Raw genomic sequence first — 15,349 nt, forward strand, 5'->3', positions numbered from 1 at the left:
GCCTCCCTGAGACACTGTATATCCTAGGCTGGATACAATCTAGATGGTGCATTACATAGACCTGACTCTGATAGAAATGTTCATATCCTGACACACTTAGTAATGTACTCCTCTCTGCACCCTAAGGTGCAGTGTGTAGCCCTTGTTCACAGAGAGAAAGTGACTATAACATGATTATCACCAGAGGATGTTACTTGTACCAGCTGCTGTTATTGTTGAAAACCAAATAGGATTTTGTGAAAAAACAGGATACTTACAATCAAATCGGTCATGTTTCATGGTCCACCTTACATAAAATAAATAGGAATCTGCTCTAGTCAACAGTTGAGGACAGTGTGGGGAGGGAGGGGGGGTTGCAGAAAACATACAACGTCTGTACTATGTGCCAACACAGCTGTGTGCAATCTTCAACCATAAGACTGATCTGCATATTTATTTGCTGTAAGATACCTTAAGAAAATTTTATTTAGGACCTGACACTGATATTTGTATGTTTTTATGTGGAAATGCAAATGAATTGAGTGATAGAAAAGAGAAAGTGGATTAAGACGAAGACGGTTGATAGAAAACAGGACTTACCTTTTATTGCATCAGTTTCTATGTCGACAAGAGGTTTGCCCACAAGAGCAATGTCATCAAGATTGTAGTACAGCTTTTTAATAACTCCATCATAACGACTGGTGATGGTAACAGACGCTTTATCACTCTGGACTTCACAAATGCTGTCAAATTGTGATACAGTGTCTCCTTCTTTCACATACCTTAGAGCAGAACAGAGAAAAAGATGTAAATAAATGGACTGAACATAATTACATGTAGAAATAAATATAACAATTAAAAGTTTGTAAATGTAGGTTTATCTGGAATGGCAAAACAATTATAAACCACTGTTAACTGCTTTATGCTCATACTTACAGGCATATTTAATTAATACACATTTACATTTTTTTCTGACTGGGAAACCCATTTGTCTATTTGTTCATGTGGCAAACATATATGGGGGTAAATTTCATTTTTATATATGACATTTTATATTGCGCACAGCTACCTACTGGGGGTTTCCCGGGGCTTACATGATAGGTTGGGTCGTATCCAAGTCACACTAGCTTAAAACAACCAGGTCTTCAGATGTTTGTGGAAGGTCGTCAAGGGGAGCAGTCTCTCAGGAATTCTGGGAGGGCATTCCACAACTTGGGACCTTGGTGTGCGAAAGATTGACTTCCAATGCAAGTACATTCCAGTCTAGGACTCTTGCAGAGGGAAAGTCCGCTAGAGCTCAAGGTACATGCCGGATGATAAGGTCTAGCTAATTCATGAAGACATCATGGGCCGGCCTCTGATCTTACTCTGTGCATGTAGGACAAGGTTTTGAAATGAATTTGCTTCTGCACCTTAAGCCAATGGAGTTCACAAAGAAGGTGCAAGGTTGAAGCAGTTTTTGGGAGTCTATAAACCATTCTGACTTCTGGACCAGTTGTAAACATCTAATGGATGCTTTATCCACCCCCAGGTAAAGCACATTACCGTAGTCCAGTCTTGACATAAGTGCCTGGATTACAGTCTGTTGATCGGAGAATAGCAAAAGTAAGAAGCTTTCAGAGCCATTTCAGGACAGCAAATCAGGTGGTTGCTACCTTAGACACTTGCGGTCTCATGGATAGCACCTTGTCCAAGGTTCTTAACCTTGGTAACTGCCTCCAGGGTTTCTGGCCAGTATTGAGGACCCCACGTTGATGGATCCTTTCCCAGTACCAGTACCTTCGTCTTGTCTCAGTTCAATTTTAGTGAATGGCCTTGTCAAAGTAGGAGCACAGGGCTTATAAGAGAATGAATGACAATACATCAACGCACAAACAGGTCTCAGTGTCATATAATTTACAACAGCAGGACAGGAGAAGGAAGAAGTGATAAGGGTATAGAATGACTGGAAGCGTGACTTCAAATAATAGGTTTTCAAGGCATTGCAAAGGGCCAGCAGGTGTGGGCATTTTTTGTAACTGGTTAAGGAGTGTTTTAATGTAACGGAGTGTTTCAATATTTAGGAGCGAAGCTCGCAAATATTTGTTTAGACCTTTTTTTCCATTAGAGAAATTTCCAGAGCCAGTCTCGAATAATTCCTTGTGCAGGGAGAACCAACAGAGATGATGAATTTACTGGGTGATAGAGGGAAGGACTTTGGAAATTGATCATCCAAACTTGAAAGCAATCTCAACTTCTAGAGGGAAGTTCATGAGTACTGGGGTATGATGGTCTAATTTCTGTGCCACAGACACATGGCCTGAAGTACAACTAGTGACAGCATTACTTGGAGCATACATTTGAGGGTTACTCGTTTCACACTGCGAAGGAGGGAAAAGGTCAGTGCTCTGAATCTGACATGTTCTCCACTTGAAGTTGTAAAAACAGATCTACAATGTGGCAGATAGGAGACATTGGAGACTTTCATAAGTGTTGCAAGCAAAGGCCAGAGAGGCATCTTGAGGACATTCAGCATCAACAAGGGAAGCATAATCCGGTCTTTGCAGCCGAAAATACAATCCGACACCTTTAGGGATAACTGGAGGCGTCCTTCACATAGTGTAGCATACTGAGGTGGTCTGTTTGGAAGAACACACAAAGGGTACATGTGAATGTGAAACAGCAGAGGTCACAGTGGGAACCTTAACTTGGGTTGGAAAGTGGTGTGCTTTAAGAGTGTTTGGCAGTGCATGCTATATTTTCCATTGGGCTCTTAACTAGCGATTCACCGACCTGGTTAGATTGTCAGCCTTTGTTTAGTTTTGTGACTTGACGTTCATTGTGGACAAAGGATCAGTAGAGCAGAGGCACAGAGACTTGTTAACAAGAGATTCTGAGAGAAGTATGAGATCCATGGAAGAGGAGAAAAATGTGCTAGTCATGCTGCAGAACCAACATTTTATTTTGAACCACAGCAGCTGCTCTTGTGACTGGTTATGTCTATATTTATGAAGGGGTGAAAAGCCACTTTAAAGTTTGACATTAGTGTGGATGATGGAGTGAACCAGTATTTAGAGACTAAAAAGAATGTGAAGATTATGACCACAGATAAAACTATAAATTTGGGTATGATGAGCCTGTGCATTAAAGAGTATAAAGAAGATATTTTGGGAACTTTGAAAGAGGGACAAGGTAACGCTTGGATCCTAATGTGGTTCACAGAGTGAGAGCCTTGCATCCCCGTTTTATTTTTCGGCACTTGTGTTATGTGCTCTGTAGCATTACATAGCATTTCAGTATTAAACCCGTGGCAGTATGTATACGTTGCATAAAAATGTGTTCTTATCAACTAACGTAGATTGGTTTCAGTACTGAAGCATTACATAACTGCTCTGGAGATTATCAGTTAAGATAATGCGGATGCAGGGCAATGCTTCTGTACCTTCCTCCTTACACCTCTTATTGCAGTGCAACTCATATGCCCAGCACTGAAGAAAGTTGTGGTTACTGCTCTCTCTGTACCCAGCAAGGTCATGTTGGCCATGTGTCTAGTCTGCTAGTATCAACACAAGAACGTGCTATCATCCTATGAACCGATGCAGCAAAGGCATGCTGGTATTTCGTCAGAGAATTATTTTGGATCTCTGGAAGTGTATATTTACACGTCATGCCCCCTGGAAAACCACTTCCGCTCCTGGACTCTATACGCATGAGTCTTGCTTTTTTGGTGATGTTGTCATGTCATCAACTGGACTGAGCACCGAGATATCTGACTGATGAATATGCACATTGCTTCACAGTGAATATTGTTTTGACACATTTCCAGAAAGTTTCTTCAATGGATGTCATCTGGTTACTATTTACCCAACTATGGTTCCTAAATGGTCTGCTCGCTTTGTCTAGTTTGAACCTTCCTTCAGACTTGGTATGGAGAGTTTTTTCAGGGATTTGGTTCCCTCCCGAGATTCGATTTGCAGTGGCAATTAAAACATCCAGCCGGAAGTGTTAAGAAAGGGGTTATATTTTGGATCATGTTCTTTTTCTGGTATATTAATTATTAAAGCACGCAAGTGAATGATATTCATAGATTTTTAAAATGTTTCGCCCACACCTTTGCTTCGATCTATAAACTAGGACTAATGGTGCCCTACTGGCCCGGCTGGCATCTCAGTATTTGTTTGCTAAAAGGCTGGACAACAGGTAGTTTGGTAGGAGTGCACCGCTCCAATGGAAACCGGGAATCTTGCAAGTAGATAGATTTGGTCACAAACCAGGCAGACTGCTGTCTGTCAATGGAAACTGCAGACAAGAGATTTGAAATAATTGTAAAAGAGTGACATGATTCATGGGCTGATAACTTTACAATGAGAGCAATAATTTTCACATATTAATGGCAACAATAATTGGTTGATGGGAAGCCTAGGCGGTCGAGTTCTAACTTGGGGTTTGCAGCTTGGCGTCAATTCTATATATACATGCTTAAACACAGGCCTGCCATCAGGTTGTTCCAAGACTGTATATAGTTTTGAAAAACAACCCCAGGTATCAGAAAGATTTTATTGTAATTTTTTTAACTAGGTGCCCAAGTTCGAGGCAGAAAGCAAGAAAGGTGCCACCTACAGCAATTTCGACCTATGGGGAGGCTGGTTGAAGCACAGATGAATCTACAAGATGCAAAAATTAATGTTCAAGGTAAATCAGTTGTCGGCAGAGCCGATCTGCTAGACTTGCACACGATTGCATAATAAAAAAACAAAAGGCAATGGTTGAAATATTCTGTCACCTGTAATTACTTAACACCTTATTGTCGTTTGCTCTTTTTGTCAATATAGAAAAGAGATTGCTGTATGTATTCAGCCTAGGCACACCTGGGCTATGTTTCGTCTGAATGGGAAAACCAGCAACTTAAATCAGTTTAATCAGTTGTGGGCATAATTTAACCCAGAGACCACATTTGGTCATCCCTGGCCCACTTGGAACATTTCATTGACAAACAAAAACGTAATAGAGAGAATGTTGGACTTAATCTGCACCATGGCTATTTACTCCAAGTAAAATTCCATTCCATTCCATGTTTTGCTTTGTGTGCCACGACAGACAATCGCTAACCAGCGGTAAATGAGTCTTGGCTGAGCCCCAAAAGAGACATTCCCTCCTTTAAGTGGTCTCTGATCCGGTACACCGAGACTTCTCAACTTCCTTCTAAAGTACAACTAATGGCTCAGTTTTTATACACCCTGAGCTCCAAGGGATCAATCATAGGGTTACTTTTCTTTACACTTTTAACAATGCCGATTAGGTCAGTGATTCTTCCTAGGCTTTTCAGCGTTGGGAGTGGAAGGACTAAAGAGGGACCAGGGGAGGGGTGGTAAAAGGGGAGTTGGGATTGGGGTGGTAAAAGGGGAGTTGGGATTGGGAAGGTCCAGGGAAGCAAGTAGCATCCATGTCTCAAAGACATTGTTTATTCACCCTGACCGATTCCGGACTTGCTTAGCCAAAACCTTCAAGGCTTGCTTGGCACTGCAAAGCAAAGCACAGGAAGAAATAGGAGGATGGGGGAAAGGGCTCAGATAGGGTGGTTTCGAGATCCTTTTTTGGCAAGAAGCAGATGTGTATTCCCCTTCCCACTGCAGAGTTTCAGGGCATGGTTCCTGGGAAAATAAATTTGCAGGTTGGCATTAGGTTGGCTAAAACAATAGGAAGTGAACCCCCCACTTTGCCTTGGCCCCACACATTTACTCTGTCTGGGGTGGTTATCTGCTCAACATTGCCACTTTCAAGAAACGTACACATGGCCCTCACAATTTCCACAATCCAACATGAGTTTGGTTCAGCTTTGCGGTTTGCACTCATTCAACTGGGTGCTGCTAAAATGGTGTTCTGTGTTACCACAAGACTGGCTTCAGCTATAGTTCGAACAACATACTAGACTCAGACACCTTCAACCAATCTTCCTCTTATCTACAACATTCAGGATTGCCCTGACTGTAATGGGGTCAAGACGACTTTGAAAGCAGAGGTAAGATTGGAAATGGGAAACGGCTGCTTCCTGTGCAAAGACCCAGCCTTCCTCCTAAATGCCACAGATTTACAAGACATGCCAGGTAATATGGCTTGACCCGAAAGGAGCCCTCAGTACGACAGAATAGGAGATCCTGCGCCATCACCAATCAGACACAGCAGATATCTTGGACACCTCTCTCCAATGCATCAGAACTTTCTTCTTTAGCCAACCACAACCACTCAGACCAAGTCCTTTCCACTCCATCTCCCATCTGTGGCTTGGTGGGGGTCTTACAAGGATTCCACCTGACCCCCAGTACATCACACATATTGTTCAAAGTTTGTATTGGATTCTTCCTAAGGAATATAGATCTTTTCTACCACTTCTACTTTGAAGACACAACATTTTAAACAGGAAATACATCAACTGGAAGAAAAATCAACACATGCAAGAAACAAAAACTAATCTCTTCTGTAGTATCATGGATAACAAGGAACATAATAAAATTCAATGAAAGAAAATGTAAGTACATTTTTCTCAAAGTCAAACAAACCATCAACCTCTAGACTGAGCTTACTCTTAACACGCTTTCGGAAGTTAGTCCATCATGCCAATTCAAACTATTAAAGGCCCAGAATTCAACCCAGTTTAAAAGGACTCATTACTCAGAGTGGGTCTGTAGTTAGGACATATCATCACCGTCTCTGCATACTCTTGACACAGTCTGCCTTACCACTACCCCATCCTCCTTTCCCACCACTCACCCATTCCCAGTGGAAGGCACCAACAACTCTGAAATCTGCAATCAAACTCAATCTTGGGGCACAAACATAGAACATTTATTTTTTTTATTTTTTTATATTTCTTTTTATTAATCATAAATCAACAAAATACAAACACAACAATTGCATTGGGGATAAGTCGACATTAATACAAAGTGCTAGGAGCAGAGGATGACTCGCAAACAGGATAAAACAAGCATTTACAATGCAATAGGTCTCGCATTAGGAAAGTTTGAGCTATTGGTATTGTAAATTACAATTTTTTTATTTATTGTATTGTATTGTAATTGCATTTATATATTGTTATGTGTTGGTTTTGAAAATAGCGAAATTAATAGCTTTGTCATTTACAATGCCAATAGTTATAACTTTCGCAAATGTGACACCTATAGCATTTGTAATGCAATGTGTTGTATTTACGTGAGTTACATGTATTGATATTACAAATATCAATGTTTTTTTTAATAATTAATACTTATTGTAATTTATAATGGCAATAGCTTAAACTTTTGTAAATAACTGTTGTGAAGATTATGTTCAGTGTATTTTATTGTGCCGAAAATCCAAGAACAGAAGTGAAATATTAACATTTTATTGTGACATTTGAAATAAAGCTTGAAACATTGAGAGAACATATTTGAACCAGTTGTTGTTGATGCTGTGGTGGCGCTGAGTGATGTTGTGGTGGCGACGAGTGGGGGCTAATGTGTGAGGGTGCAGTGTGTGAGGGTGCAGTGTGAGAGGGGGCAGTGTAATGAGTGTGTGAGGGTGCGAGGTGTGTGAGGGTGTGGGTGTGATTGTGCAGTGTGTGTGCCCTAAAGTAGTGTGAGTGAGCAATGTGTGAGGGGGCAGTGTGTGAGGGGGCCGTGTGTGAGGGGTGTGATTGTGCGGTGTGTGTGTGCCCTAAAGTAGTGTGAGTGAGCAATGTGAGTGCGCAATGTGTGAGTGCGTGGTGTGTGAGGGGTCAGTGTGTGAGGGGTCAGTGTGTGAGGGGGCAGTGTGTGAGGGCACAGTGTAATGAGAGAGTGTGAGGTTGCGAGGTGTGTGAGAGTGCGGGGTGTGTGGGTGCAGTGTGTGTGGCCTAAAGTAGTGAGTGCGCAATGTGTGAGGGGGCAGTGTGTGTGAGGGTGCAGTATGTGTGGGCTACATTACTGTGAGTGAGCAATGTGTGAGTGCGCAGTCACCAATACTGTGAAAAGCATATGCACTACCGAGGGTTAAGGAGGAGCGACTGCCGGAATGTGTCTTTGTTAATTAATTAACGTGGGTCGCAAGCTTAGTGCACAAGGTGAAAGTACTCACGATGTACAGTAGCGGTAAGAAAAGCAAATTTTTTTTTCTATAGAATGTAGTTAGCTGCTGCTTTTGTGGGCCACATGATTAATGCACAAAGTGAAAGGTTTCGCGATGTGTGGTACGATACAAAACCAGGCTAGAGTCATGCATGGGGAGTCCCAAGTCGTTGCGCCAGCTGAGCTCGCCTAAACCTAAATCAAAGAAGTAAGTGCTCGTGTGACAGGCATCTCAGCTACTGGAAACAAAAAATGTGCTTTACGATGCACGAGGTCATTTATTTATTTTTATGTATTGAATTACACAGTACAACTTTGAAATTACAATATTAACTGTTCTGCAGACCACAGATTAACCTGCACTGAAGGTACCCGTCAGCTGCCAAGTTTCCTAGGTCCACGCGAGCCTATTTAGGGCAGTCCGGGCGTTTTTCTTACAATCTGGTTCTCAGAGTCGTATTTAACCCAGCATAAAACCAATGCTACAAGTTCTAGAATTCTGATGAAAAATCCCAGGTGTGGCCTGCCTCGCTAATTAACTATAGCACTGTGCACGGCGCCCGCTCCAGGGACATGTGTTTGTTTATTCACATTCGTAGTGTACAGAGCAGAGCGGTACTGGTTTTGTGGGGGCTACAGCTAGAGGGATAGGCAGTAAAGATGAACACGGCTAATTTATTGTTTCGGGGCTTTACATAGCGCTTGAGTGCCTGAGTTGAATCACTTTGAGGCTCTGAAAACATACAGACATGAATAAGTTAAGCCATTCTCGGACCATAGGCCTGACTAGTGAACGTTGTGCATCAAAGGGTAGTGTCCTGGGGGGTGATGCTCTCTGTTCCCTTAAGCCCTCGCAGTGACTTCGGAAACTCCTGGAGAATCGTATATTTACTACAGAGGCGGGAGTCGCACAGGTCAGAAGTTTTGATTAAAGGGGCGTTGTAATCGCAGAACGGCAAAGCTGTTATAGCCAGTTTAATGCCTCGGGACACTGAAAGTCGCCTTGTCTTCTAATGTGCTTCATCAGCCTGCTACAAATTAACAAGGACTAAAAAAGATCAGCCTCGGCCGGTGCGGTCGGGTCCGGTCCCGGGTTACCGTGTCCCCCAACAGCAATAACAACAAGCACACACGTACCTGTTTTTCAGCTTATCGCGCTAAGCCATCATCTGATGCACATGATTAATGTGCTGCCAAAATCCAAGATCTACTGCGTATGTTGTCCTGGAGGCATGCAGCTGGGGGAGGGGGACGACAATGAGGGAAGAAGGGTGACTGTATATTAAATACAAGTCCCGCGGCGACCCGGAAGCTCTTGGCCGGCCGGCCAATCCGGTCGCGGCCGACCGGAAGTCCCGCCTCCCGAGGTCCGCGAGCTGCCGGCGCATGGAGCGCCCTGCCTGTCCGAATCAGCCCGGGTCCCCAGGAGGGGGCCGGGGAGAAGGAGGAGTGTTGCGCCTGTTGCGGGGCTCCTCGGACCTGAGGGAGCCCCGATTGTGAAGAGGAGACGAGATGCTCCGTGAGGCGCGGAGCGCGAGAGGAGCCCGCCGGAAGAGCGCAGTCGGTGAGTGGGGCCCAGGGCTGAGTGAAGTGCGTGCGTGCCTGTGTGTATGCCTGGGAGGGGTGAGGGAATGTGTGCGCGCGTGTGTGCGTGTGGGAATGTGTGTGCGCATGCGTGACTGTGTGATTGAGAGAGAATGCGAGGTAGGGGATAGTGTGCCTGTATGTGTGCCTGTATGTGTGTCGTATGCCTGCGTGTGCATGCGCGCGCCTGTGTGTGTGTGTGTGCGTGCATGCAGAGGGGTGGGGGCTGCCTGTGTGTGTGTGTGAGCAAGGGATTTGATTTGCGCATGCGCAGCTACCAGACGCTCGCTCCCGAGGTGAAATCTGACCTCGTCAAAGCGCGCGTCTGGTAGCTGTCCACTCTCCTGAATACGGGCCACATTAGGTCTGTAGCAGACTCTCAATGCTCACGCATTGAGAGTAGTCTGCTCGACCTAAAAACAGTATAGTAAAAACTTGGAATCAAGGGGAATCCAGAGTGGCCGAGTCAGTTCGCCTGGCTGGGGGAACGCAGATATCTCCCCGGTATACATTCCACGGCCCCCATATCTTCGTCCATTTCTCGGGGCAGCCCCTCGCTACATACACCGCACGCTCCCTGAACATACACCAGTCGAGATCTTGGGCCCATTTGGCACGTCGTGGCGATTGAGCAGCACCCCATAATTGCGCTATGTTGCGCTTGGCAACCATACAGGCCAGTGTAACCCATTGCTTTAGATATTGATTAAGGTCTGAGGGCTCCCAAACGTTTAAGTGACACCTACGCGCTTCCAAGCGCACTTCACAACCCAGAACATTCCGCAGAATCTCATGTATGTCGCGCCAATAGGCCTGGATGCTATCGCAATGCCGCAGAACGTGAAGGAATGTCACAGAATGTGAAGGAATGTAGCAATCTCCCCACAGCCCCTCCTGCATTCACCATTCGTACTCCATCCCATCTTCACCAGCCCAGGACCAGTTACGTAGGACCTATGCAAAATCTTCAACTGTACCAAGCGCAATCTCATCTGCACCGCCACTACCTTGGGGGAGGAGACCGCCTCAATCCAGTCCTCATCATCCATCTCTAACCCATCCGCAATCCAAGCCTCCCTGAGAGACCTCAGCGGGTCATCCATGTGATTAATCAGCTTACGGTAAATAAGGGAAATGGTTTTTTCAGGTAAATGTCCATCCAACACAATATTCAAGGGGAGAGGCATCGGGGAGGGAGTCTCCCAACGAAATATGGGACAAAAGGGCATGCCTGACTTGTAAATAGCGGAAGCGTTCCCTGGCGTGAAGGTGGTGACTCTACTGAAGTGCCTCAAAAGTCAGTACCTCCCCCTTCCCCCAGACATCTTTTATTTGACTAAGTCCAATCAACTCCCACTTGTCAAAACCTTTGGTGGTCCACAAGTTACCCAGTTTGGCTGAGCTAAAGAGAGGGGTCGCGAGGGTCAGTCTCCCTTCCCAGCCCAGGTTCCTATTAACAGCATGCCAAACTCTGATTGCGTGCGAGGTGGGTCCCGTAAGAGAAAATCGCCCCGGCCGATTATACAAAGCCCGAAGAAGGTCTCCCACAGGGGACTGACTACGATCCATAGCGTTCCCTGGGTCTCCCGGCAGGCCGTAAACTATCTGATTAATAGCTGCTAACTGGGAGGCCCAATAATATTTTCTCAAATCGGGAAGACCAATACCGCCGTCATACCAGGCCAGGGTAAGCTTAGCGTAGGCAATACGGGGTCTACCTCCCCAGAGGAGGAGTCTCTGGAGCGCCTCAACTTCCTTAAAGTATTTGGCAGGTACCAGGTCCATGGCATTTTGGAGAACGTACAGAAAGCGCGGAAGAGCTAACATTTTTAAAAGAACCGACCTGCCCAAAAGCGACAAGGGCAACGTCCTCCAACGCACAACATCAGAGCGCAATCTAACCAGCGGTGGTAGCAAATTCTCAGTATACCTCGTCTTGGCGTCCAAAGCAATATAGATACCCAGATACACAAAACCTTTGGTAGTCACCTGGAGAGGGCAGTTCTGCGGGACCACCGGCGGGTCACCGGACAGTACCAACAGCACTGACTTAGACCAATTAATAGCAAAGCCCAAGAACTCACAGAACACTCTGAGAATATCGAGAAAGACATCCAATGAGGACCTAGGCGTGGAGAGATTATAACATTTCTTTTACCCCAATGCATAATTACAGTCAGGGAAAGGTACCAACATCTCAGCAGAATCATGCAACATTGCACTCCTGGATACTCGATGTTGTCAATCAAAACACATTCTCCAGACACCACCAACATACTGAAACTCGGCAGACAGGGCCTTTGTGGTTCAATGGATCCACATGCAGTAGATACTCCAAAGGACCATCCACAGTGAGGATGATCAAGCCTGCTCAGTCAAAATCGCTTATAAGCTCAGCCTTGTAAAAATATTGTTTTACTCAGTATCTCTTTACCAGGAAGTGCCATGAGGATATTCTGATGGCTGGGCTCAATATAACAAAGTGTGATTTTTTTCCACAAATGGCAATACATAAAGGGGTTTCTTGCAGAAATCAGTAATCAGAAATCATACTTTCTTTGAACTAGTTGGCAAGAATAGAAACACACGAACATTTCTTTATCCACATAAAAGATTGCTGTTAAGATGGGAGGGTCCACTTTGTGTACATTAGTTTGCATTTTAGAGTGTCATGTGCTTCCAGGTGCGTCACCAAACTGACTGAAGCTAGTTGAGGTACATTTCAAGCAAAGTATGCTCCCTTGGAGTGCACATCAGACTGGTGGATTGGCTTGCCTTGCCCACGCAAGTGTGTTTTTCCCCAGAGTTTCCACAATGCCCTACAACATCTGGACCCATAGAAGTTAATTTAACATCTTTAGGACAGTAATGCATTTTTAGCAGAAATTACACGTTCAAACTAGCATTCCAGTGGTGGTTGGCTAACACAAAGGACTGAAATAACAAACATTTTAAAAAGGAGAAGGAGGTCCAAACCATTGAACCAAGATTGCCATTAAAGCCTCGATTAAAGGATGTTTTATTGAAGTAGGCTTTGGTCTTGGCAAATGTGGTAGCTATTCGGAGTTCAATAAACCTGATGGATGTGAGCAACTGGACACCAGGATGTATGGGTTTCCATTTTCTCTAAGAGACAAATGAGGTACCTCAAATGGATCAATGTGTTTCCCAGCTCAATGTGTAGAATGTCAAATACACTCACTTTTTGCAGGACTCGCTTTTAGGCACCACACTATGCTCTCCTAGTCGCTAATTGGTTCCTCTCGTCAAGAAAGAAGGAGCTATCTGTTTTTAGTTATACACATCAATGTAGCTCTGTAAAAGTGGAAAGCATACAAACAATGGACAATCCTTACTCCAAAGCACTATTCAATTGTATGGGATTGGAGTCATCCATGAGATGGCCAGATACCTTGAACAAATACAATGCTTTCTTCTACCTGGATTACACACCAGATGGTCAACAACCCATCTGCATTTTCTAAAATAAAGATTTCAGCAATCTGTATTTCATCAAAAGGTTCTGCCTCAATTTGCAACACCATGGACACTGTCACAAGCATCACATCTTGGATGTCTATGATATTTTGATAAAGCAATTTCAATTCAGGCCATTTGCATAAGATGAATTAGGTGTAGTGATATCCCATACCCACGTTTACTCACTGAGAGCTCATAAGAATTATCTTGAATTATTTTGGAAACTCCACTTTCAGGATGGTCCAAAATTATTGAAAAGGGTATAGATTACTCCTTTTGTGACGATTACCTTGCACCCCTTTTAGCTTGCTAGTAACTAGGTCCTTTCCAACAGGTCTTTCTTTTAAAGATCTTGGAAAAGGCACCCTGTTCCAAATGTAGCCTTTTTTTTATACATCAACAGTTTGGCTTCCCTTCTGTTAGCTGCACAGTTACTGTTTCCTAATGCTCAGAGAAGTAGTCGAGGACCAGAAGGTGGTTATTTAGACACACAAGGCAACCTTTGATTCCATTTATGATTCAGCCTTTCTTGTTTGATTAGAAAAAGTGGTAAACTGACATGCTCTCAACTGGTTTGCTTACTTTCTTTCCACTGTTTGCACTGTGTTCAAAGCCAGTCTTCAGGTAGCTCTAGCACTGATCGGCCTCTTTACCCTATGTTTAACAAAGATAAGTGTTGCAGGGATTTTGCCCAGGAACAGAACTATGCTTGGGACCACAGAATAGCAGTATGTAGGGACTGAGTCACCATTCCACCTCAGTATCTATGCACCGACTCCAACTAGCTATAGTGCCTCACTTGCCCTCCTAACTTTTCCAGAGAAAAAAGTGAGTTGGCACCCCAGAACACAACCCTTTAAGGTACTGCGGTAACAAGACACACCCTTTCACTCTCTCACTCGAGCTTGTCCACAATAAGATAAAAAAGAAACATGAAGGAAGTTTACAAAGTTTATTTAAACTATTGTGCACTACAATGCAGCATTTGTGCCACAATTAGACAGCAAATGCCTATCAGAAATATCATTAGCATGGTTAACAAACCATATCCCATAAAAAGCCCAGTTATGTTATCAGACAGATTAGCCTAACTCACTCCCCTTTCTACTGAAGCTAAATTAATATATATTATAGATCTCTGGGATTAGTGGCGGACCCCGTATTTTAGCATAATTAGGTGGATGTTCTACATCTCAGCTGACGCAGCCATCTTGCTTCAGGGCCTTCGCACAGTGTGTGTTTTTTCAGAACACCTGTCCACAGTGATATGACAAGATATGTGTGCTCACAAAAAGCAGCTGCATTCTCTTGTTATGTCTAGGTACTAGTGTCTGACAAGAGAGAACAACAAGGGACAATGTTGTTTTACCTTGTCTAGGGTGTTCAGACTAAATCCCTGGAAAAGAATAAAATACGAAAACATGTGCAGATTATGTGGCACAAAGGGAAGCATGTTCTGTAGTAACGTGTACAAAACAAAAATCGGCTAACAACGTGCACAATTAGACTAACATAGGGAAAATTACAATGGGCCATGCAAGAAACACACAACATAGGCAGCAACTGAATAAACTGTGTCTCCTCCAGCTCTGATAGACCACTTTCTGCCCTTAGGAAATAATGACACTTTACGTCAAAAACACAAATTTGGTACCACAAACATTTCTCAAGTGGTTATCATTTGTACGGCTGCCTTCAGTAAGGTCCCCAGCATTGTGACAGACGCAGTCATTTCATGTATATAAATATGGATCATTTTTCAATTAAATTGAGAGGTTCCAGGGAGCATAAAAATAAGCAGCTCTATCTTTATTAATTTTTCTTCCTAGGGGGGCAGACTTCACAGGCATGTTTCTCTGGCTTGTAGAGATTATTTGCTCCTGGTGGCCTGCCCTAGCTACCAGTGCCCTCTAATGGGGGGCTTTTCTTGGGGAGCTGGATTGTTCGGCTCCTTGCACCAGACCTGTCCTTTGTCTGGCTCAGAGTTCTTCTCCTGCTGATGGGGCATCTTGTGTAGCCCCTCTGCAGTCAGCCAGCCAAACCCGGTCCCTGCCGCAGTCCCCTTGCCCCAGAGCCTATTGGATTCTTGAAGGGCACCTGTGTGTCAACAGAGTCAACGGGCAACACAGGGTCCAAGGGAGCCATCCAGGGTCTACCAGCAGGTTCATTTCCCCAACTGCTCCTCAGGTGGCATAAGGGGACCAGTGTCTCAGACCCCGGAGAGATATCTCCTAGTGTTGGGGGTCAGT

The 15,349-nt window shown here is 44.2% G+C and overlaps 1 protein-coding gene across 1 annotated transcript in view; it reads right to left on the bottom strand.

Moving 5' to 3' along the window:
- The window catches only part of DBT (dihydrolipoamide branched chain transacylase E2), a 182,061-nt gene that overhangs the window by 70,710 nt on the left and 96,002 nt on the right, over positions 1-15,349 (bottom strand). Inside the window, exon 4 of the mRNA XM_078644489.1 lies at positions 580-761. Coding sequence (XP_078500615.1) covers positions 580-761 — 182 coding nt within the window. The remainder of the gene's footprint in view (positions 1-579; positions 762-15,349) is intronic.

The sequence above is a fragment of the Lissotriton helveticus genome, chromosome 1_1 (genome assembly GCF_964261635.1).
Source record: "Lissotriton helveticus chromosome 1_1, aLisHel1.1, whole genome shotgun sequence".
NCBI lineage: Eukaryota > Metazoa > Chordata > Amphibia > Caudata > Salamandridae > Lissotriton > Lissotriton helveticus.